At 43.2% G+C, this 24,007-nt stretch overlaps 1 protein-coding gene across 2 annotated transcripts; it reads left to right on the forward strand.

Moving 5' to 3' along the window:
• Positions 1 to 2,813: 2,813 nt before the first annotated feature.
• LOC132767766 (transmembrane protein 178B-like) lies at positions 2,814 to 23,882 on the forward strand. Of its 2 annotated transcripts, XM_060763075.2 has the most exons (4): positions 2,814 to 3,313; positions 19,355 to 19,468; positions 21,194 to 21,331; positions 22,286 to 23,882. In XM_060763075.2, exons 1-4 carry the CDS (start codon positions 2,827 to 2,829, stop codon positions 22,528 to 22,530), a joined length of 984 nt encoding a protein of 327 aa, XP_060619058.2. In that variant the 5' UTR covers positions 2,814 to 2,826; the 3' UTR covers positions 22,531 to 23,882. The 2 variants fall into 2 exon arrangements, with proteins under 2 accessions (XP_060619058.2, XP_060619066.2); XM_060763083.2 differs by lacking the exon at positions 21,194 to 21,331.
• Positions 23,883 to 24,007: the final 125 nt, after the last annotated feature.

The following is a 24,007-nucleotide window of genomic DNA, read 5'->3' on the forward strand; positions in this document are numbered from 1 at the left end:
AAAGAGATTCCACCTAAACATTAGGAAGAGCCTCTTGACCAGACTTCGGTAAACTTGGGCCCTCCAGGTGTTTTAGACTCCAACTCCCACAATTCCTAATAGCCTTGGGCCCCTTCTCTGGCTGGATGGCCATCTGCCAGGGGAGTTACTGTATAGCAGAAGCGGGTTGGACTGGGTGGCCCTTTAGGTCTCTTCCAGCCCTATGATCTGATGCTTCTGGAAAATTTATTTTATTGTGTCAGAATAGAGTTGAGGGTACAGTTAAAATGCATCTAAAAACACAAACAAAATTTAATAAAATAACTTTGCATGATGCTAAATGTCCTTTGACCAGAGGCTGGCCACTTGGGAGTGCCTCTAGTGTCGCTGTGAGAAGATCCTCTACTGTGTATGTGGCAGGGTTCAGTCTTCATTGTAGTAAGTGGTCTAGTTTGCTCTTCTCAGCACTTGCATGTTGTGGACTCCACTTTGTAGCTCCATTTCTTAAGGTTGGCTCTGCATCTTGTGGTGCCAGAACGCAGCCTGTTCAGTGCCTTCCAGGTCATCCACTCTTCTGTGCGCCTAGGAGGGAGTTTCTCATCCGGACTCAGCCACTGATTAAAGTGCTGGGTTTTAACCTGCCACATTTGGATTCTCACTTGCTGAGGTGTTCCTGCAAGTATCTCTGTAGATCTTAGAAGGCAGTTCTTTATTTAAGCTGTTGGAACCCCATTTTCAGGTTGTGATAGAATAGCCATAGTAAAAGATAAAGGTTTTCCCCTGACATTAAGTCCCATCGTGTTCTACTCTGAGGGCTGACGCTCATCTCCATTTCTAAGCCAAAGAGCTGGCCTTGTCCATAGACACCTCTAAGGTCATGCGGCCAGCATGACTGTATGGAGCGCTGTTACCATCCCACCGGAGCGGTACCTATTGATCTACTCACATTTGCATATTTTTGAACTGCTAGGTTCGCTTACGCTGCTCCCTGGTTTTGAATTTGCAATCTTTCAACCAGCAGCTCAGCGGTTTAACCCACTGCACGGAAAACTCACAGCAACCCAAATAAATATTTGATGCTTCTGGGAAATGAAGGAAGCCTCAGTAGCCAGGAAAGGATCCTCCTGAATCCTATTAGTTTGTGCCTCACTTGAGTAGATCTACTGAATGGGTGGGATTTATGCAACTAGTTTAAGGCTTGGGAATGGTGGGAGTTGAAGTCAAAAACACCTGGAGGGCTGAAGTTTGCCTATGTCTGGTTGAAGGGCCCAAGGGGAGGGCCTCTCTGTCCTTCTCCAGGTCTCGTGGCCCCTCAGCCAGCCAGCCAGGTAGGTAAGGAGGTCCCTGAGGTGGCTGAGGGAGGACAGGTGGGGGTGCCTGGGCATGGGGCCTGTTCCCTCGTCACCGTGGGTTTTAGCCTGCCACTTTTGGACTTTCATTTGCTGAGGTGTTCCTACAAGTATCTCTGTAGATCTTAGCTATTTCTTGATTTAAGATGTTTGCATGCTGGCTGATATCCAAATGGAGCATAGCTGTTTAGCTGGTATCACACCACCTGACATCCGCCGGGAAGTAGCAGCCAGCAATCCTCAGGTAGTGTGATACCAGCAGTGTAATTTCTCCAGTGGTGTTGGATGTGGACATCCTGCGATAATACGGCATGTCTCATTAAGAGCCACATCCACTGTTGTAACGTGGTGATAGGAGTTCCATATGGGCCCATGCATATTCAGCAGCAGAGTACCAAAGCGCAAGGGCAGATGTCTTCACCATGTCTGGTTGTGATTGACACCAAAATACAACACCGCCTGAGCTCTGCTTTTTTCCTGAATGAAGCAGAGAGTGTTTGAGGACCGGGACATCCCTATGGATGCTTGTTTATAAAGGTGCTCGTTTATAAAGCTATTGTCCTCTCAACCCTGCTATACAGATGTGGACTGTCTACAAACACCACATTCCATCAGCGCTGCCTCCGGAAAATCCTGCAAATCTCTTGGGAAGACAAGTAGACAAATGTCAGCATGCTGGAAGAAGCAAATACCACCAGCATTGAAGTGATGGCCCTTCCACCATGAACTCCGCTGGACTGGCCACACTGTCCAGATGCCCGACCACCGTCTCCCAAAGCAGTTGTTCTATTCAGAACTCAAGAACGGAAAACGGAAATGTTGGTGGACAGGAAAAGAGGTTTAAAGATGGGCTCAAAACCAACCTTAAAAACTCTGGCATAGACACTGAGAACTGGGAAGCCCTGGCCCTTGAGCGCTCTGGCTGGAGGTCAGCTGTGACCAGCAGTGCTGTAGAATTTGAAGAGGCACGAATGGAGGGCGAAAGAGAGAAATGTGCCAAGAGGAAGGCGGGTCAAGCCAACCCCAACCGGGACCGCTTCCCCCTTGAAAACCAATGCCCTCACTGTGGGAGAAGATGAAGGTCAAGAATAGGGCTCCACAGTCAGCGCCAGTACACTGATCCTGGAAGACTATCCTACTCGGACAAGGAGGGATCGCCTAAGTCAAGTCAGTGGCCTCAGTGGCCAGGAAAGCATCCTCCTGCATCCTGTCAGTGTGTGCCTCACTAGAGTAGCCCTACTGAATGGGTGGGATTTATGCAACTGGTTGAGGGGTTCCCGTCTCCTCCAGGCCCCGTGGCCCCTGAGGCGGCTGAGGGCGGAAGTGAGTGAGTGAGTGCGGGAGTGAGTGACGGGGGGGGGGGGTCGGCTGGGCCTGGGGCTCGTTCCCTGGAGGGCCTGGCGCTGCGTTCCCGCGTGCGGCCTGCAGGGGGCGCGGCGGGGCGGGCGCGCGCGCTCTGGCTGGCTGGTGGAGGTGTCCTCGGCGGGGGGCGGCCAAGATGGCGGCGGCGGCTCAGGCGCTGAGCTGCGCGGGTCTGCTGCTGGCCGCCGCCGCCCTGGCCCTGCTGGCCGTGGCCATCGGCACCGACTCCTGGTACGAGACGGACGCGCGGAGGCACCGCGAGCGCTGCCGGGGCTACGGCCACAAGCGCCACCCCATCAGCGACCCGCCGGGCTCCATGTCGGCGCCCATCCCGCAGCTGCCCCTCCGCGCCCGCCCGCCCAGGGCCCTCCTCGCCGCCGCCGCCGGGAAGGAGGACCAGGCCCCGGACGCGGCCCGGGCCGCAGAAGCGGGGAAGGCGGCGGCCGAGAAGGCGGCGGAGAAGGCGGCGGCGGGGGGCTCTCCCCCGGCCCCTCCCGCGCGCCCCGCCGCCCTGGTCCTGGAATCGCACTGCGGCCGGCGCTTCAACTCCACCGTCTCGGGCCTCTGGCGGCGCTGCCACCGCGAGGGCTTCGAGCCTGACAGCGAGGAGCTCATCCAGAAAGGTAAGCGAGGGAGGGAAGGAAGAATGGAAGGAAGGAAATGGGGGAGGGAGGGAGGGAAGAGAAAGGGCAAGGAGGAGGGGGAGGCGAGCGAGGCGAGGCTGGGCTGGGTCCTTGTGCGCCTCTCCCTCCCACCAGCCAAGCCTATGGGCGACGCCGCTGTCCAAGGTGCTGAACCCTTGCCGCATTCCCCAAAGCCTCCTTCCTCCTTCCCAAGAGCGACGCTTCTGCTGAGCTCCCATCCAGGCCCATGCCTTTCTCTTTTCAAGGCTCCTTTTCACCTTCATTTCCTCCCCTCTTGATTCCCTCCCACCGAAGCCACAGTTGTCCAAGGGCCTGGAAGCTTGCTATCACATCACATAGAGGCAAGATACTCCACTAAGGCAGAAGAAATGAAATGCAAAGATACAGAATGGGGGACAATGCCTGGCTCAAGAGCAGTACCTGTGAAAAAGATCTTGGGGTCCTCGTGAACAACAAGTTAAACATGAGCCAACAATGTGATGCGGCGGCAAAAAAGCCAATGGGATTTTGGCCTGCATCAATACGAGTCTAGTGTCTCGATCCAGAGAAGTCATGCTGCCTCTCTATTCTGCCTTGGTTAGACCACACCTGGAATATTGTGTCCAGTTCTGGGCACCACAATTGAAGGGAGATACTGACAAGCTGGAATGCGTCCAGAGGAGGGTGACTAAAATGATCAAGGGTCTGGAGAACAAGCCCTATGAGGAGCGGTTTAAAGAGCTGAAGAAGAAAAGAAGGCTGAGAGGAGATATGATAGCCATGTATAAATATGTGAAAGAAAATCATAGGGAGGAGGGAGCAAGCTTGTTTTCTGCTGCCCTGCAGACTAGGACACCGAACAATGGTTTCAAACTACAAGAAAGGAGATTCGATCTGAACATTAGAAAGAACTTCCTGACTGTGAGAGCTGTTCAGCAGTGGAACTCTCTGCCCTGGACTGTGGTGGAGGCTCCTTCTTTGGAAGCTTTTAAACAGAGGCTAGGTGGCCATCTGTCAGTGGTGCTTTGAATGCAGTTTTCTTGCCTCTTGGCAGGGGGTTGGACTGGATGGCCCATGAGGTCTCTTCCAAGTCTATGATTCTAGGCTCAACAGATGGAGCTGGGGGCGGCATGGGTTTGTCATGAATCCCAACAACCCTGTGGTTGTCTACAAGGTTCAAATCTGGGGAGAGTGCGGATAAACCCCCTCTGTCAGCTCCAGCTCCCCATGCGTGGACATATTGCACTACAACTACTCCACAAATGCTTGCTTCCTTAACTTTCTTTCTAAAGGACAGGAGGGAAGAAACTGACCTAATGTCGCGGGGAAGGGAGTTCCACAGCCAAGGGGCCACCACTGAGATGGTTCTGTCCCTCATTCCCATCAGCTGCACCACAGGTTCAAATCCGGGGAGAGTGTGGATGTGCTCCCTCTGTCAGCTCCAGCTCCCCATGCAGGGACATGAGAAAAGCCTTCCACAAGGACGGTAAAACATCAAAACATCCAGGCAACCCCTGGGCAACGTCCTTGCAGACAGCCAATTCTCTCACACCAGAAGTGACTTGCAGTTTCTCAAGTCACTCCTGACACGGAAAAAAATGTGGACAATTTCAACAGAAAGGAGGAAATCATGAAAATGAACAAAATCTGGCTACCAGTATTAAAAACTCTAGTATCAGGACAGTAAAGAAAGAACAACACTCTGAAAACAGGGGAATTCCAGACAGGAAACAATCAGCGCCAGCTAACACCTCGCAACAAAGGATTCCCCCAGGGAGGACGCAGTCAGGCTTTGAAGCTGAAAGGCTATTTAGTGCTAATCAAGGTGGCCAATTGCAACATTCACACTTTCCTCAAAGAGACAAGAGTTCTTTCTCCCACCCTGAACATTCCACTGATATATAAAACCCAATTGCCTAATTTCCAACAAACCTCACAACCTCTGAGGATGCCTGCCATAGTTATCAGGAGAGAATGCTTCTGGAACATGGCTGTACAGACCGAAAAACTCTCAACCCTACCCTGTGGTTGTTTCCATCATGTTTGAGTCCACCACAAAGTGGACTCAAGGCGGCTTACATAGAGGCAATTATTCAATGCCTTAAACATATACAATTCCAAAATATTTAAATTAAATTAAAATTAATACATATTAAACATTTTAAAAACATTCCATTCCATATTAAAATCACGCCGTCCATAGTCGTGGTCCAAGCCATTCCATAGTCATTGCACATATTCCAAATCTGTTGTTGCACTGCACAATTCCCCGAAAGCTCGATCCCACAGCCAAGTTTTTACTTTTCTTCTGAAGGTCAGGAGGGAGGGGGCTGATCTAATGTCACTGGGGAGGGAATTCCATAGCTGAGGGGCTACCACTGAGAAGGCCCTGTCTCTCGTCCCCACCAGTCGCGACCTGAGAGCAGAGCCTCCCCAGCCGATCTTAATCTTCATCACATTTTGAGATTGCTTTCCACTCCTTTCCTTCTCCTCCTCAAGCACACACACACACAGAGGTTCTCATTTATGGAAGAATTGTCTCCCTGTACATATCTGTCCTGCATGAGACAGACTGAGAACGAGTGCAGTTGGCAAGAATTTATGGTTGCAGCAGCTGGGGAAAGGGATGCTGATCGTATTTCTAATTAATCAGTTGGCATGCTATGGTTCTCTGGCGAATTCGTCCATCCGCATGGTCAGGGTTGTCCATCTGCCCATGATTCAGAGTGTCAGTGTGTACACATACACAAGAGAGTAGGCATATTAAAGTCTAAAGATACATAGAGGGGTGTGTGTGTGTTTGAGTGAATGCTCTCTAGCTGCATCATCATACAGGCAAAGGGGAAGGCAATTTGTTGGATATGGATGCCCTGTATGCACAATGAACCTATAGTCCTCAAGGGAAATACATCTGTATTCCCCCAGCAGCACTGTCTGGGCAGTAAGGCTGCGCATTTCAGTGGCAAAACCAGAATTTAAGGCAATTGCTGTGCTTTACATCTTCACCTACAAAGATTCAATTTTTTATTATGTCAGAAGCAAATTGAGAATATACTGTAAGTCGCTTCTGGTGAGAAAGAATCAGCTGTCTGCAAGGATGTTGCCCAGGGATGCCCAGATGTGTTACCATCCTGTGGGAGACTTCTCTCATGTTCCTGCATGGGAAGCTGGGGGTGACAGATGGGAACTTGCCCCGTCTCACAGATCCGAACGGCTGACCTTCAGGTCTTCAGGTCAGCCATTCAGCCTGCACAAGGGTTTAACTCATTGTGCCACCACAGTGTTATAGATTTAATATAATATAGTGGTTGAATGCTGAGCTAGTCCCAGAATTGAATCCCCCCTCAGCTACCAGGACCGACAGGGTCACCTTGGGCAAGTTGCTCTCTCTCAGTCATAAATAAATGCAATGGCAAACCTCTTGTGAATAAATCAGGGCAGGAGAACCATAAAATAGGGCACTGCTTCTTAATCTGTGGGTCCTGGTCCCAAATGGGGCCTCCTTAGTTCAATGTTGGAGTCGTGGAAAATTGTCAATAGCAAAAAAATTCTGGATACCACTCACTTACACAAATCTGTTAGCAGCAATGTGCAGTATTTACAGTAGATCCACACAAAATGATTCCGCTGCACACAAAAAGGAAAATCCACTTGTTTAGCAAGACTTGCAAATGTTGCTTTTTAATAATAATAATAAGAAGAAGAAGAAATTTTAATATTGAATGTAATGTTTTCAATGTTTAATATGTATTAATTTTAATTTTTAATCTGAATTGTAATTTAAATGTCATTAGAATTGCTTGTCGCTCTGAGGCATTGAATAATTACCAGTATGTAAGGCTCCTTGAGTCCCCTTCGGGGTTGAGAAAGGTAGGGTATAAATAGAATAAATAAATAAATAAATAATTTTATTTATATCCCGCTACCATCTTTCCAAAGGGACTTGGGATGGCTTACTATAAGTAAAGTATTGATTTTTATGTCTATTTTATATACCTAAACACCTGGGGTCATGTAAAAATTTATCAGGCAGAAAGAGGTCACAAGTGGAAAAAATTTAAGAAGCCCTAGAACATGTTCATCATCACCACATAATAAAAAATATCCTTGAGTGGCATTGGATTGTTATGGTTGACAACATGGCAAACTATGATGGATGCCACTGTTGCCACCCAACTACTCCCTATTCAGCTGCAGGCCACTTTCAGGATAGTTCCCTCTGGCACTTAGGGTCAACTTAAATGTTAAACGGAAAACATGTTTTCCCTTCAGGGAGGATTTCAATTCAAGCACATGGTTATCTCTGACAACCAAATGCACGTTAAATGCAAAATATGAAGATGAGGGAAATCTCACCTTTCATCACTTGGCGGATCTATTAAAACATGTTTTGACCATTATGCAGAACACTTTTGTGAATAGTCTCTGGTGTGCCACCTTCTGGCATGAGATGCCAAGAAAAATGTATTTGGTTTTGCTGACATGTGACCAAGAACTGAATAGGTTTTCAAAAGCAGCAGAAAGTAGCTGTAAAATTGTGCTAAAGAGACTGAACCACAAGTTATCTTCGTTACAGTTTGTAACTGATTAACAAATCAAAGATTGGATCTCTGCTTTTTAATAACTGGATTGTACGCCTTATAAGAAGGGGTGCCTTTTTCCTATAGGAGCTGGGAAGTTCAAGTGTAACACATTGTAGTACATTCAATAAGCATGAGCTGTCCTTCTAGGCGGTACAAGATGTTTCAGTCCATTCCTTCATATTCCAAGATCTGTTTTCCAGGGAATGGAAGAAATTGCAAACAGGCACTGTGTCATTTCCTGCCCACTCTACAAAATTATTATTAGCATTAATAGTAGTAGCAACTCCTAATAACAATTTATATCACATTCTTGTATTAGAAGTACCCAGAGTAAGGATATAGCTTAGTGGTACAAGCACAGCTTTCACTACTAACTGATTTCCAGAAGAAATATTAAATCAAGTAAAAAATTAATGGACTGAAACATACTGACCCAGTGTTAAATCCATCACAACAAAGGGACTTATATAAGCATTGACTCATAATTTAGCCAATGATTCAATAGGTCTATTCTGTCTGAGATCACCAAAAGGATCCAGACCAAAGCATCCTACATTTGGAAACAGAATTAAACCTGACATTAGTAGGGTTACGAGATGTTACATATTAACACAGGCAGAAATAAAGTAGATGCCATACATTGGACTCTGGACAATTCCACCACCAACATAGATGTTTTGCTGAAGGAATAGAGAAAATCTCAGGATGAGTCAAGAAAGGTGTGGATCTTCATGGTCAAAAAAAGTGTGGATCTTCAGAGCCAAGGCCAATTATTCCCATGTTTCAAAAGAACCTGAGACTTGGCTATCCTTAGGAGTCTTGTAATCCTTAGACATGATGTAATGGATTGCAGGCCAAGCGCAGTGTAAAGGGAGGGAATACCCTTTCAACTATTCTCTTAGCTGTACTGGACTGACAGAATGATTACTCTCCCATCACCTTCTTCCTATACATTAAGGTAGAATTCCTCTGCCAGAATATAGAGATATTTAGATGATCAGTTGGCATTAACTTGACAAATCTATGTATGACTAATGACTCATATGTGACCCTTTGGCCTGAATCCAAATATGTCTCCCAACTAAATAAAATTCATTGAATTAGTGAAGGGAAGTCAACGTTTACATAACTCCTAGTGAGCCTACTCTTGTTGGGACATACAGTTGTATACATGTCTTTGGTCCCCAAATCACCTCTAAGTTGCCTTTTCTAGGAAGCCTTTTTTATCATTACCCAACTGTAATTTAACAAAAGCACAAATAATTGAAATAACAGCCTATTATCCCAATGTTTATCTCTGCTCCTCTACCTCCTACTCTTTTGTTGTTTTCCTGTGCCTATTTTTGGATTGTAAACTTCTTGGGGCAGCAACCTGTCAGATCTGTTCATTGTAAAACAGCATCTATACAGATTTCTAAAGTCGTAGCCACGATAATTGGTTGCAACAGAATAAAAGTTGTGTAGATGCTTTAACACACATAGATTAATTATTGCATGATCTTTCTTAGATTACAAATTGCTTCCTCACGTGAATGAAGGCTTAGATGTTCAGATACGTATACATAGCGCATGTGAGTGTCAGTGGGCTATGACTGTGAGATGAGAGTGGGATTTGATATAGAAAGTACTGACACTAAATACTGGTCGTTAGCAATACTCTTGGTGAAATTAGATGCATCTTGGAAATAACACATAAGAATCTGTTTCCTGAAATAAACTTCAACTCAGTACTTTATACTACAATATATGTTTGGAGGTCATTCATTAATTTAATGCAATGAATTACCCTTTTCCCAAAAGGGTAACTGAGTTATTCTGTTGTGTGGAAAACCCAGATAGTCCTGTTGCATCTTGAAGATTTATTAATAATATATAATATTTCATATCAAAAGTATTGCATACGTAAGTATAAAACTGATAAAAATAGAAAGAACACAAGTAGCTAAATAATTTTTGACCAAAACCATGGAACAGCAACCGTATTGTTTATAGCTTTAAACAATTCTTCCTCTGTACATGAGGCAGGGCATTATGGACAAGCATACAGGTGCAATGTTGTTTGTTCTGCTCCACAGTTGCACAAAGTGGAGGATTTTTAAGGTAGTTTCAGTTTGCCAGGTTGTCTTTTGATCTGCCCACTCCACTGCTGAGTCTGTTCAGGGACTTCCAAGTTGCCCATTCTTGGTTTGCCCCTGGAGGCAGACCCTCGTGGGGGGACCATCCAAATGGGATTTCCTGGTTTAGATACCCAGAGGGATGCTTTTGCTGTTGCTGGGGAAACATTAAGAGAAGGATTTATTAATATGGGCCATGTACGAAACCAATGTGGTACCCAACCTAGTAATAGTTATAGGGTGATAGGAAACCATTATTCTGATACAACCCTTTAATGATAAATAAGAATTAATGTATCATAATTCAGATGGCTCTCTCTAATCTTCATTTGCTGTTCCTTTACTCCATAATAATCACATTGAAATTGGTAATAGAGTGTCCTGAAGTTGGTGATAGAGTGTCCTGGGAGATAAAAAATATTTTACACTGCGTTTTGAGTGTAATCACTGCTGATGTCAAATGTGTGGCCTGTTTATTGTTCCGTATCGCAATGGTCCTGTTTGTCCTATGCAGGATGCCGAAGGTCATTTCTGGCCAAGAATGGCATGCTCCCAATGAAAAGATAAGGAAGTGAATAAATGCTTACTGTTGTAGGTGACACCACTGGGATCTGCAATACTGGAGGGAACAAATGGCTTCTGGGTTTGTACCAGAATCTTATCTCTGTGTTTACATCTGTGCTGTGCAGTCCATTTTTGATAGTATGTAGTCGTTGACAGCTAAGAGGGTGCCTATGACTTGGGGCTGTCAAACTCATGTTCACTGAGGGCCACATCAGCTCTATGGTTGCCTTCAAAAGACCATTTGTAATTGTAAGATTGTATAAATGCAACTATGTTGCTCTGGCATTGAAAGCCATGCGAGCCACATACATTGATGGGTGAGCCAGATTCAGTTCATGGGCCTTTCATTTAACACATGTGCTATAAGTAAACACAGGCTTACCAACAATTGGGTGTGAAAGGAAAGTGTCATTGTCCAGCATGTAACTCGGCAACAACAATAACATGCAATTATTGCAGATCTTCTGTTTCTAATTCAGCATTGTGTGTAAGATACAGCTCTGGCTTCTGTTTATAGAACCAATTATGAAATAATCAGCAATTTCCTGAATTTCAATTCTCTAGCGTCCATTTGCCATTTGATGTTTCCACCTTGATTGCATCCATTAAGAGGCATTTCATTTCATTTATTTCATTTCATTAATTGGTATTCTTCTGCATCATTTGATTATTCTTCTCTCTGAGGCTTCCTCTTTTCCTCTAGCCCAGGGTTTCCTTCCCTCATTGATGCTGCCAGAGGGATTTAAAACCAACTCTGTTGCTCATTTTCTAAACACTGTTCTAATATGTTTTATCTTTTTTGAGGCTTTGCCAGATGTTCATTCATATTGTACGTACAACTGGACCACAATCTGCTGCAGAGTGACATGTCCCTATGTCACTAAGCCCAGTGGACTTAACTGTGCCTATGTACTGGATTGCTTTCCAAGGTTCCTTTTTACTCTAGATCGGAAAGCTACTAGTGTATCTAAAATCACTTCTCCCGGTACATTAGCAAGGACAGCTTGTGGTCTTCCAGATGTTAGATTGCAACTCCTATCATTCCTAACAGTACAGTAGTGACAAACAAAAAGCTCTTCAGCCCAAGAACTTTGGGAGAGCCACATGGTGCCTATCTCCATAGTCCAACTTTGGACAGCATTAAACATTAGGGTACAGGTTATCTTCTCAGTCATATAATGTGAATTTTTTGGTTCAGCCTTTCACTGTTTTCGGTTTGCCTTTTTTATAATCAAAGCAGATGGACTAATCTATAGCTCACCATGCATTGTAATAATTACAACGGTGTCCCCCAAAATTCATGGGACTGAGTCATTTTTATAAGATGTATAGCTCACCATGCATTATAATAATTAGAACAGTATCCCCTCCCTTCCAAATTCATGCCATTGAGTCACCTTTTGAAAGATGTCATGGACTCACAGATTTGTAGATTTCTTTTTTTTATTATTTAGTTTGATGTTTTAACAGAGTCCTGTTTTTAGCTTATAGCAATATAACAGCTTTAGCTGTAACAAGGCAAACTAAAGCCGTACAACAAGGCCAATCGACAGGGAAGAAGAAATGGAAGAGGCAAGGGATGCGGATTAGCACTGAGAGGTTTTGTTCATTCCCTGGGTTTTCACTTAAAAGGCATGTCATTAAAAATACCTTTATATTCAGCTAGGCACTGAGCTGAGTATAGGTTTGCCACCGAGTTTGTTAAGCAGATAATGCCTACCATGGGGGGCGGGCAAATGTTAAATGAATGTCTCTAGATCTCTAGAGGATTTACATGGATTTCTAAGGTTTGACAATACCAAGCAAAACTGAAAGTTTAAAATGAAATCCTACCATAGCTGCCCTTGTATCAATTATCTCTTAGCTTTGGTCCTCCTCGCCATTAAAATGGGAGCATTAATTGACAACCTTTGGCCTTGTCTTTCTGTAGCTCTGTAGAGATAATTTTCTGTCCAGATTTCAGAGCTTCAGTACCTTGATGGCATTTTATTATTGACATACAGGATATGTCATAGAATCCAGCCATCTATTCCTGCTTCCCTCCATTCATTTGTTCCTGGTGCTATGTGTCTAGAAATAGTAATGTAAGGAGGTATAGCAAAGGAAATGAAAATAAGCTAAAGGGTGTCAGTCAGTTAGAGATTTTACAAAAAAAAATAACAATGTATTAACCTTTATTAAGGCCATTAATGGGCCATGAAAGGTAAAAACCAACCCCCTTCCCAAAAAAACCCCCCAAACCCCCATGTGAGTTAGAGCATAATTTTAAATTTTAAATAGTGACTTATTTTCCTTATTTGTAGTTGTTGTGTGCCTTCAGGTTGTTTCCGATGTATGGTGACTCCCAACCTTTTTTTGACCAGGGACCACTTTGACCAGGGACCACTCTGCAACATCAGTACCAAAAGGGCTACAAAGCAGTTTTGGTCAAGTTTAGATTCGGTTTGGTTATTTGGGGTGATGATTCAGAAAATTGCATTGGACAGACCACATCAGCTCTAGTTTCTGATACAGAACATATGCCATCCAGTAGTCTACATCTGCTCACCCACAGAAAACCATGATGTGGTAGTAGTCTTTCGTGGGTAGTCAGCCTCTCCCCTCCTGACATTCCCGTTGCCTCAACACTATAAGACCAGCCACTCTCGTTGCCACATGGTTTCGAGGCAACGGTGTAGTAATGGTGAGGCCGCAGACCATATTTTTGTTCTTGTGGACCACTGGTGGTCCATGGATCACAGGATGGGAATGACTGCCCTAAGGTGAACCTATCACAGGGTTTTCTTGGCAAGATGTGTTTGTGGAGTTGACTTTATCTTCTTCTGATGCCAGGAGACTTAGACTTGCCCAAGGTCACCCAATGGATTTATCATAGCTGACTACAGATTCAAACCCTGGGCTCCATAGTTGCAGTCCAATGTTCAAACCATTGCACCATGTCTGCTCTTGTATTTAGAATTAGCATGGATTGATTCATCTTTGTAGAGCATGCTCATTTTCTGTAGTCATCTTGATGTGTTCAAGGCTATCAAATATATGCTTTTTAACCAGAGAAGGAAAGTTAAGTTCTGAATAATTCTTTTCCACCTATCTTTGGCAAGCATCTATTTGATTTCAAAAAAATAATAATGCTGCTTATTTCATGGCCACAAAGGAGGGGGAGATTTTTCAATAGCAAAAATTGAGGTTTGCAAAGACTAGATTGGACTGGATGTGTCACTATGACAATTTTGCCCTATTACCCAAATACTTTTCTCATTAGGTGTTAGATTGTAACTGACACCATATATGAAGACCTCCAAAAGTGAGGGCTTCTATTCCCACCTCTGTCACCACTATAAGGACTCTTCCAGTCTCACTGCTGTGGTCACTATTGCAGGGACCTACTAGATGCCCTCATGGTTCCTGTGAGCAACATTACATAACTAGACACCAGCTGTCTTTATCCCGTGTTCTCACCACAGACACTGTGTCTGAACCCAATCTTTATGTGGATTGAACATCCTTTATCCAGATTTTCAATATCTAAAATGTCCCAGAACCTTAAATTGCCCACATGGGAGAAAAGTGAGGTCTTTGCTTTCTGATAGTTTGGTGTACATAAACTTTGTTTCATGCACAAAAGTCCTTTCAGGCTATGTGTGTAAGGTGTATATGAAACATAAATGGATTTCATGTTTAGTCTTGGATCTCATTTCCAAGAGCTCTCCTTTATTATGTGCATATATGCAAATAGCAGCATTCCAAAATCTGGGAGAAAATTCCAAAATTCAAAGCACTTTTGGTCCCAAGCATTCTGAGTAGGAGATACTTGTGGGTTCCCAAATGTTTTGGCCTTCAACTCCCAGAAATCCTAAAAGCTGGTAAACTGGCTGGGATTTCTGGGAGTTGTAGGCCAAAACACCTGGTGACCCACATGTTGAGAACCACTATTATATTGTTTTAGGAAGCCAAAAGTATATGAATAATAAAAACAATGACTTATTAACAGAAGCTGAACATAACAAATAATGTAATACATTTAAAAGAAATATTTAACTCCCACTCATACTCTTTTCTTCATAAACTACCAACTCAAGGTGCATCTACAATGTAGAATTATTCCTTTTTAGACAACATTCCACAGCCCACTGTAGTACAATATATATAACATATAAGACGACTGGGCGTATAAGACAACCCCCAACTTTTCCAGTTAAAATATAGAGTTTGGGATATATTTGCTGTATAAGACTACCACTTTTCAACGCACACCAATTTTTTAAAAAAGCATCAGATTTGATTTCAATATAGTAATTTTCCTATTACTGTACCTCCTTCTCTGCCTCTCAGATCTCGCACATGTGCACTTGCACCTCTTCACTGCAGTCTTCACGAGTGAGATCTGAGAGGCAGAGGAGGAGGTCAGACAGGTAAAAGAGGTGTGTTTATCTGGGCCCAGAGCCACTCTATCTCTTTTTTCCATACGCCTGCAGCTTGCTCCGCCCTTCACTTACAACTTCTTGGTGAGGCGCCCCTTCACCTCACCATCGGGACCGCATTAATCCTGATGAATAGATTTTTTTCTATCGTACTTGTGCAGCGTAGCCCTTCATGCTTTCATCCAGTCGCTGCATACGTCAGGGACACGGCCACTGCCATTTTTTAGTTCCCCCACCATATGCGGCAACCATCATCATCATCATCATCTTTAATTACTTATTAATCGCCCTCTATCCGAGATGCTCCAGGCGATTTACATAGCAGAAATTATACAGGATAAAACACGTACATACAAATATTAAAATTAACATGGGTCAAATGCTCTAGTAAAAAGCCAGGTCTTAAGTGCTAGGATAAAATGCCTTGAGTCAACCACAGATTCTCCAGTCCGATTGGAAGTTTCAGCACCTGCTCTATAAGACTACTCCCGTGCATAAGACTACTCCCATGTGTAAGACTACTCCAGTGTATAAGACTACTCCTGTGTATAAGACTACTCCAGCGTATAAGACTACTCCCATGTATAAGGCTACTCCCATGTATAAGACTACTCTCGTGTATAAGACGACCCCGCGTATAAGACGCCCCCTGACTTTTGCGAAGATTTTCTTGGGTTAAAAAGTAGTCTTATACACCAGAATATACAGTACTTTGTAATTTTGAAAGTATGTTAATAAAATTGTTGGCAATGTAATGGAAAATCCTACAGTGCATTAAATAATGTAGACTACTGATCAGTGCATCTAAGCTGTAAAATTAATGCAGTTTGATGCCTCTTTAACTGTCATGATGCAAAGCTATGGAGTAAAGGGAATTGTAGTTTTACAAGGTCTTTAGCCTTCTCTGCCAAAGACTTCTGGTGCCTCACCGAACACTTGCATGATTCCACAGCATTGAGCCAAGGCAGTTAAACTGGTGTCTATGTTGTAGGTGTATCTTCAGATTCTTAAATTCTACTGATTTATTCCTAAAGCTGACTTTAAAAAACTTTAATCCTCACTCATTCATACCACACTCTACTGATCCAATTTATAGCAAGCAACTGTCAATCACCAACCCAATTAAAATCCTTTAATGTATTTTACCAATCAGCCTTTACTCTCAATATTCCATTTGCTCTCTCCCACAGTTAGTTCCTTCCCTGATTATTTAATATATGCAAAACGAAATGACCTTATTGTTATATAGTGTTTTCTACAAAAGGTCCATGACATCAAAGTCAACAACAAAATTGAGATAGGATAACAAACTGATGTTCTCGCAGGCTTCTGAAATGGATAATTAAATACAGCTTCACCGTGTCTCAAGGCTGAAGCTATTGATAATAAATTCTGTTGAAACAATATGGGGGAAAGTAGCTTAAGGTTTTAATTTGCTTCTATATAGAGCAATTGTAGATGATACCAGAATTGTCCTGGGGCTTACTAAAGTCAATAGAAACTGATTTGAGCTGGGAAGGGATCGGGAAGGTGTAACGATCTGACATTATGAGTTTTGCAATAAAACCCATCCTTGCTAGTTGTTTGATTTGGCTCTCAAACTCTGAGCGCAAAATAACATAGAAAATATCACTTGTGGGCTGATCTTATATAAGGATTTTATTATTTACATTGTAAGTAAGCCTTTCCTGGTAATAATTATGAAGAGTGACAGAGAAGACTTCCAAAAGTGAAATCACAATTTGTTAGGGAGGCATTATTTTTGCCTTTCTCTGAGGTTGAGATAGTGTCATTTGTCAAAAGGCCACCCAGTAGATTTCCCACAGCTGAGTGGGGATCCTGGTCTTCACAGTCATAGTCAATGCTGAAAACACTAAAAAATCCTGGCTTTCTGAAATCACAATTCAAATTCCTTTATTTATTTATTTTTTTAGAACTTCTCATTTATGCTTCTGGCTCTTTTTTCCATTGCATTGCATTGTTTGGCATTTGACGTTGTCATTCTTGCTTATATTACACAATCTATATATATATATATATAAATGCTCTGTGCATAATGAGTACCTTAAAAACAAAAGAACCAATGAATGAAATCACACCAAATTTGGCAACAAAACGTCTCACAACACAAGGAGTGACCATCACTCAAAAAATTGTGATTTTGTCATTTGGGAGTTGTAGTTGCTGGGATTTATAGTTCACCTACAATCAAAGAGCATTCTGAACCCCACCAACGATGGAATTGAACTAAACTTGGCACACAGTTCTCCTATGACCAATAGAAAATACTGGAAGGGTTTGCTGGGCAGTGTCCTTTGGTTTTGGAGTTGTAGTTCACCTACATCCAGAAATCACCGTGGACTCAAACAACGATGGCTCTGGACCAAACTCTACACGAATACTCAATATGCCCAAATGTGGAGTTTGGGGAAAATAGACTCTTGACATTTGGGAGTTATAGTTGCTGGGATTTATAATACACCTACAATCACAGAGCATTGTTGTAGAGAAACGTTTATTATAGAGTGTTTAATGTACTGTGTTTAAACTGCATTTATGTATTACATTTATTGCCATGGCCTAGCTGTGAGGGATAGGTTGCCATGGTGACAAGACAAGGCAGAAGAGGAGGTGGGCGGAGCTTAAGGAGGAAAAGGTTTGAAAGTGGCAGTTAAGCTTTAGTCCGGTGGATGAGACCCGGAGAAGAGCAGAGCCAGTTAAGGGCTCTGGGAAATAGCAGAGTCAAGAAAGGACTCTGGGGAAAGTAGTTTAGTCCGGTGGATGAGACCCGGGGAAGAGGAGAGCCAGTTAGGGCTCTGTTGTGAAGCTGTGAGAATTCAGTAGTTCCTAGAATTTGTGAATATTTCTTCAGCAAGAGAGCTGAAGGTGTTACCTTGTTAGATTGCTTAGGTTAAAAGAATCTAACAGAGGGGGTTTTCAGGATTGCCAGTAAGGAAAGACTGGTGATCAGTGGTTTGTTCCGAGTATAGGGCAAACAGTGTGGACATTCACAATAGGGAACTCTGAAGTAGTATAAGCACTTCACTAAAGAAGAAGTTTGTAGAATAGTATCATCAGAAGCATGTATCTCAAACCAGCCATTTTGTAACATCAAGCCTTGTGCCAAGTTCAAATTCTCAAAACTGCAACAATTACGTTCTGTTAACAATAAAACTTGTTCTCTTTGTATTTCAAACCTGCCTCCTCCATTGCTTTTATGCTTGGTGCATTCCACACTACCAAAGTCACCTCACAACACATCTAAAGATAAACAGAGACATAAACCAGCGTCTCTAAACATATCGGTGGCAGCTTAATTGATATTTAGGAGAAGGTTCCTCACAGAATATTGGTGGCATTAAAGAAGATTAATACTTCCTCACATAATTTTTGGTGGCATTCTAGTGAGATTAGCGCTGCTTCTTTACAATTGTGAACCCCACCAATGATAGAATTGGGCCAAACCTCTCACACAGAACCCCCATGTGGGCCACAGCAACGTGTGGCATGGGACGGCTAGTAATGTATAATAAGGGTAGTAACCACTTAGTGTCTAACGAAAACTTCTGAATATCAAAAGTGCTTCAAGGCATGTAATATTTCTGTAGTACACCAATAAGAACACCTGTCTGATAATAGAATAGTCTACCTTGGAAGGTGATGGATTTTCCTTCATTTGATGTTTTTAAACAGAATTTAGACAGTCACCTTTCGGGGTGTTTTTTCATTGGCAGGCAGTAAAACTAGATGGCTTGTGAGATTCCTTCAAACCCTATGATTCTGTAAATCATATGGGCCTTCATATATTGTTGGACTGCAAGTCCCAGCATTTTATATAATTGCCCATCCTAACTATAAGGCAAGATGGCTGGATGGTATCCTTGAAGTGAGTGGCTTGACCTTGAAGGAGCTGGGGGTGGTGATAGCCAACTGGGAGCTCTGGAGTGGGCTGGTCCATGACATCATGAAGAGTCAGAAGCAACTGAACGAATAAACTATAACAACAACAAAGCTACAGTTGCTGGGACATTCAGTCCAACAGTATATGGAGGGTCACATATCTACCTCCTCCTGACTGTAATACTCATAAGACCAGTAACCATTGGTTTGTCCACATGTTGCAAAAATAGGGATGAGGCTGAGAGTTAGCTTCAGCCAATGTTTTGATGCTCACCTCTCAGAGATGCTTTAGCAATGGTTTGCTGTACTAGCAGAGGCTTGGTCTAGATGGCTCTTCCTACTCTATGATTCCGTGAGGCATCACAGGGTGTAATGGGCTGCAGAGACAAAGCAAGATCACAGAAGCGTGCTTTCAGATAAGGCATCTCCACCTAAAGGCTGTACTTTTGTCTCATTCAGGAATCATCCAGCGCTGCTCAGCTGTGAAGTATCACTACACCTCATCTTCCTTGCCACGCAATTTGCCGGTCAATATTACCAACACAATTCGCCAAGATGAATGGCATGCTCTCCGTAAGTAACCTAAGCATTTGCTTAACACTCTGGCATCTATTCTATATGAACTTGGGATAAACCAAAGAAGAATTGCACATGCCTCTTTTTAGCAGTAAAATGTTATTTTTGGTACATCAACTCCCAGAATCTCTTTGTTTGCATGGCCAATGATTCAAAGCTGTGGAATGTAGGTTAAAGAAATTATCTGTGTGAATGACCCTCCCTGTTCAAAACATATACATAAAAAGTAGCATACACAAAGTTTAGCCTCCTTCCTTATGCATTAGCTTTACATGAGGACATCTTGATGGAGGAGGTGTCAGATCTCCCTTGGATTCATCCGAGTACAGTAATCTCTAGTTCTGTCTATCTATTTATCTAGGCACACTGTTATCTCTTAGTGAAAAGAAGTAGAGTTCAGTCAAGTCCCTTTGGCACTGGAACAATGTTTTGAATTCTGCTGTAATTAATTACAGTAACGGACTATAAATTATTCTAAGGTTGGGTTGTTGTGAGTTTTTCGGGTTGTATGGCCATGTTCTAGAAGCATTCTCTCCTAATGTTTCACCCACATCTGTGGCAGGCATACTCAGATGTTGTGAGGTTTGGCTGCCATAAAACCCCACTTGCCTAGTTTCCAACAAATCTCACCACCTCTGAGGATGCTTGCAATAGATGTGGGTGAAATGTCAGGAGAGAATGCTTCTGACACATGGCCATACAGCCCGGAAAACTCACAGCAACCCAGTGATTCCAGCCATGAAAGTCTTCGACAACACATTCTAAGGTTGTTGAAAATTTATGGATTATCATTGCTCTACAGACAATGGTTAAAAGAAACAACCTGAAAAAAGGGAGAGTTATAAGGAATGATCCTTTTGAAATTATTAACCATGTAAACCTAAAGTCAGAAACTGTTTGACATTTATGCCATTTGCCTGGCCAAATTAAGGGCGTTCAGCCTAGTTTTCTCTTCCCCCTTAGTCCACGCAGTCCATAGCATGTTTAAGATATTATTGGACTGGTGGTAAGGCAGAAAATTTGTCTTGACTTCTGACATTTGGTAAATGTATGGCTATAATTTGTTTAGGGCCTTCTTAATTTTATGCTTAAGATAGGTATCCCTTTGTTCAATAGCTGTCTTATTAGGGAACATGCCTCCCTGATTTCACATACTAATTCCTTTTTTGTTTTTGTTCCTGACAGTAACTGCCTACTGATTAATCTGAAACATTTACAGTCTTCTTGCCCTTTTCTTATCTGTACTGTCTGTTGAACTTCCCAAAACCCTTTCAAGGCTTTTCAGAAATATATTAACAAAAAGCAACCCAGGCAGCATCTCTGCTAGTGTGTCATGCTTCTGAATTCAAGCCAGGTTGATGACTTGGATCATGCCTGTTCGTGCTATTCAAGAGCCACAGGGTGATGGGGGAGGAGGGAGGAGGAAGTTGGGTGCGGTGTATCTGTATGTGTGAGAGTACACCCACACACACATATCCAGCATAACAGAATTTCACAACTGGGCCCAGCTTCCCAAAGAGCTTTGCTATTTTGCCGACTCTGGTTCAGGGCTTGACAAAGGCTCAATATTTTTGTGAAATGTAGCTTTGCTTTCTGAAATGCTTCCGCAGCATAGATTTATGCAATGCAAGATTCTGTCTCTTATTTCGTCTAGCACTCTTCTATTCCTCTTTCTCTTTCTTTCCCCTCTTCTTTCTTCACTGAACCAACACCTCCACACAGATCTGCGGAGAATGACAGCTGGCTTCATTGGTATGGCAGTTTCCATCATCCTGTTTGGATGGATTATTGGCATGCTGGGCTGTTGTAAACAGCATGAGCTCATGCAATATGTAGCAGGGCTGCTCTTCCTTATGGGAGGTGAGAGTTCTTTTTTGCTTACGTCCAAGAGCCGTGCAGTTGGTGTGATGCATGTACGCGATGAATTAAAGCCTGGGTAATGGGTTCCCATCACAAGAAACCACGCTTCAGCTAACTAGAGTTTAAACACCACTTGGCAAAACGCTGAAATGACATGAAGTGTCAGATAATACTATTCACCACATTCTTCTGTGCTTGCAGCTGCCCAAATCAGGGTTGTTTCACAGGATAATCCAAAATCCAAAGCAGTTTTGGTTTCAGGAATTTCAGATAAGGGATACTCAAGCTACGTTTTGTTATCACACCGAAACAGCAGCAACTGGTGGCTTTTCATGAAACCACTGTCAACATTATTATGGTGTGATTAATAGGATTTTTGTGTCATTGAATGCAGCGCTTCTTTCCTTGGAAACCAAAAGGGGCAACTGCAGGAGGCATATTCCCAAGGTGTGATCTGGTGCTGGACAAAACCACAAAACATTACAGCAATTTTAAGCTTTTGCTGATATAATAAAGAACTGGGCAGCTTAAAGCAAATGTATTCTCCCTTAGCCTGGTGCCACCCACATGTGTGGAGCTCGGTCTGCCATCATTCCCTAGCTGGGAGGGCTGGGATGATGGAAGAAATAATGTAGCACATATGCAGAGCGTAAGGAGGCTGATGCAAATGAAATAGCAGTTGATGGTGAAGGAAGAATAAGAAGCATTCAAAACCAATGAGACAGGGAGAAGAGATGCAGAGCATGGGATGAGGGGACAGGACACTTAACATAAGCTCCAGTAAGAGTCCATTCTAGTGGATAGGATCCTGGTGTACTCTTGCACAACCTTCAATTTTCCTTTCCTTTCCTCTCTACATGAAAGCCTCACGAGCCTGATGTTTCCCTTTGTGGGGAAGTTGAGAAGCACTGCTGTCAGGCATGAACCTTCCTTTCTTTTTGCTTCCTTCCTCAGGTACCTGCTGCATCATTTCCCTTTGCACCTGTGTGGCTGGGATCAACTTTGAGCTGTCCCGTTATCCCCGCTACGTCTACGGCTTGCCAGAAGACATCAGTCATGGCTATGGCTGGTCCATGTTCTGTGCCTGGGGAGGCCTGGGGCTGACCCTCCTGGCAGGATTCTTATGCACACTGGCTCCCTCGCTGAACAGCCCTCGGACTGTGGTACAGAAACCTAGACAGGAAAACGGTGCCGTGTGATATGAAGGCCGCAAAGGACTCTCTAGCAAGCACAGTCCAGCAGTAGGTTCCCACCGATGCAACGTGGGCACCTGAGATACATGAAGCAAGGGTGGCCCCTCTCGTGGAACAAATTAAGGGGCGCAATTGCTTTTTCAATGTCTTGGGGGAACACCACTCGTTGATTCTTCAGCCTGCCTGTCTCTGATACAAACGAACTGATCAGGTTCATTTTTATTCCTGGTTTGCCTAAAGGAAAGTTTTCTGTTAAATAGGGTGTGTTGCTGTAGGATCTGTGTACCATTTAAGCTGAACCAGATTTCTGCTAGGGGAAGCCACTGTGAATTCTGTTTGGTGTCCAGTGACTCAAAGGAACTCCATTTCAAGGAACTCTTAAGGACAAGCCAGAGTCAAAGGCCAAAGGGAAATTCATCTAGTCTCAGTATTGATTCTCCTTTGCAGCAGAGACCTAGACCTCGATTTGTATTGAAGCAGCACTTGAAGTCAGCTTGTTCTGAGGGGGCTTTAATTATTCAGACGGGGAGGTTAGAAAGTACTTCCTCTGGACCACTCAGTATCTGAGCCTTGTCAGTTCTGGAAGCCAAATATGCATAGCAGCTCATGAAGTCATTTGCAAGGTTGATGCATAGGATACTTGGGGAAAATGGAATTTAACTAGGTTTCAGATGCTTACAAGATTCTTCCACAAGGGGGCACACCTGAGTTAGTGATAATAAATCCACCCAAAAGTATGCAAGTGGTCCAAACTTACAGACAGGAATAATGGTCTGTGAATTTAATTGGGTTACTGACTCCATCGTGACATTCCTGTATGTTAGGTTAAAGCCACATATTCATTTAAAAGAGTTAAAACGCAATTTCTTGGTGGGGCCAGAATCTCAAGGCTACTCTTCTGCAGTCCCGTCTTTCCAACTTTTGTAAAAAGAGGCAAATTCAGATTTACAATTCCACTTCAAATCCTTCCAGGCTGATTGTAGAAGAAACTACTTTTCACAGATGAGCACAGAAACAAACTCGCCCCCTTGATGGCAACTTTTTTGAGAGAAAAGGGAGCATTCTTGATTTTAAGGGGGGCTTGCTGTATGCACGTGAATGAGAGCTGAACCTAAACTCAGGAACATCAACAATGGTGCTGAGGGGAAGCGCTGGTCTTTCCTCGTTGTACTCCTTTTCTGTCTCCCTAAAAGACTGCACAAGAAGCCTTGGTTAGAGGGGCTGTTTACATTGTATTTTTAAGTGGCATGTAATTAATTACTCAGTGCTAAAGTCAATGTATTCATGGAAAGTGTGATTTTTAAATGGAAGTTGTATGTTTCAAGAGATATTAAATTAAAAGGCTTGGTTACAGTGAATGGATGGGCACTTCCACCTTTTGGGGTCTCTGTAGAGAAAGATCTCAATTTATTCTCTACAAAAAACAAACTCAATCAGGGACGTAGAAACAAAATGTCAGTCGTTTCTAGAGCCATTCTCTCAA

The sequence above is a fragment of the Anolis sagrei genome, chromosome 1 (assembly GCF_037176765.1).
Source record: "Anolis sagrei isolate rAnoSag1 chromosome 1, rAnoSag1.mat, whole genome shotgun sequence".
NCBI classification, from domain to species: domain Eukaryota; kingdom Metazoa; phylum Chordata; class Lepidosauria; order Squamata; family Dactyloidae; genus Anolis; species Anolis sagrei.

Excerpts from the sequence above, each read along its gene's own strand:
- LOC132767766 (XM_060763075.2), top strand. The coding sequence starts at position 2,827 with ATGGCGGCGGCGGCTCAGGCGCTGAGCTGCGCGGGTCTGCTGCTGGCC. Across the intron at positions 3,314-19,354 it reads CGAGGAGCTCATCCAGAAAG|GAATCATCCAGCGCTGCTCA; the intron begins GTAAGCGAGGGA and ends TGTCTCATTCAG. Across the intron at positions 19,469-21,193 it reads AGATGAATGGCATGCTCTCC|ATCTGCGGAGAATGACAGCT; the intron begins GTAAGTAACCTA and ends ACCTCCACACAG.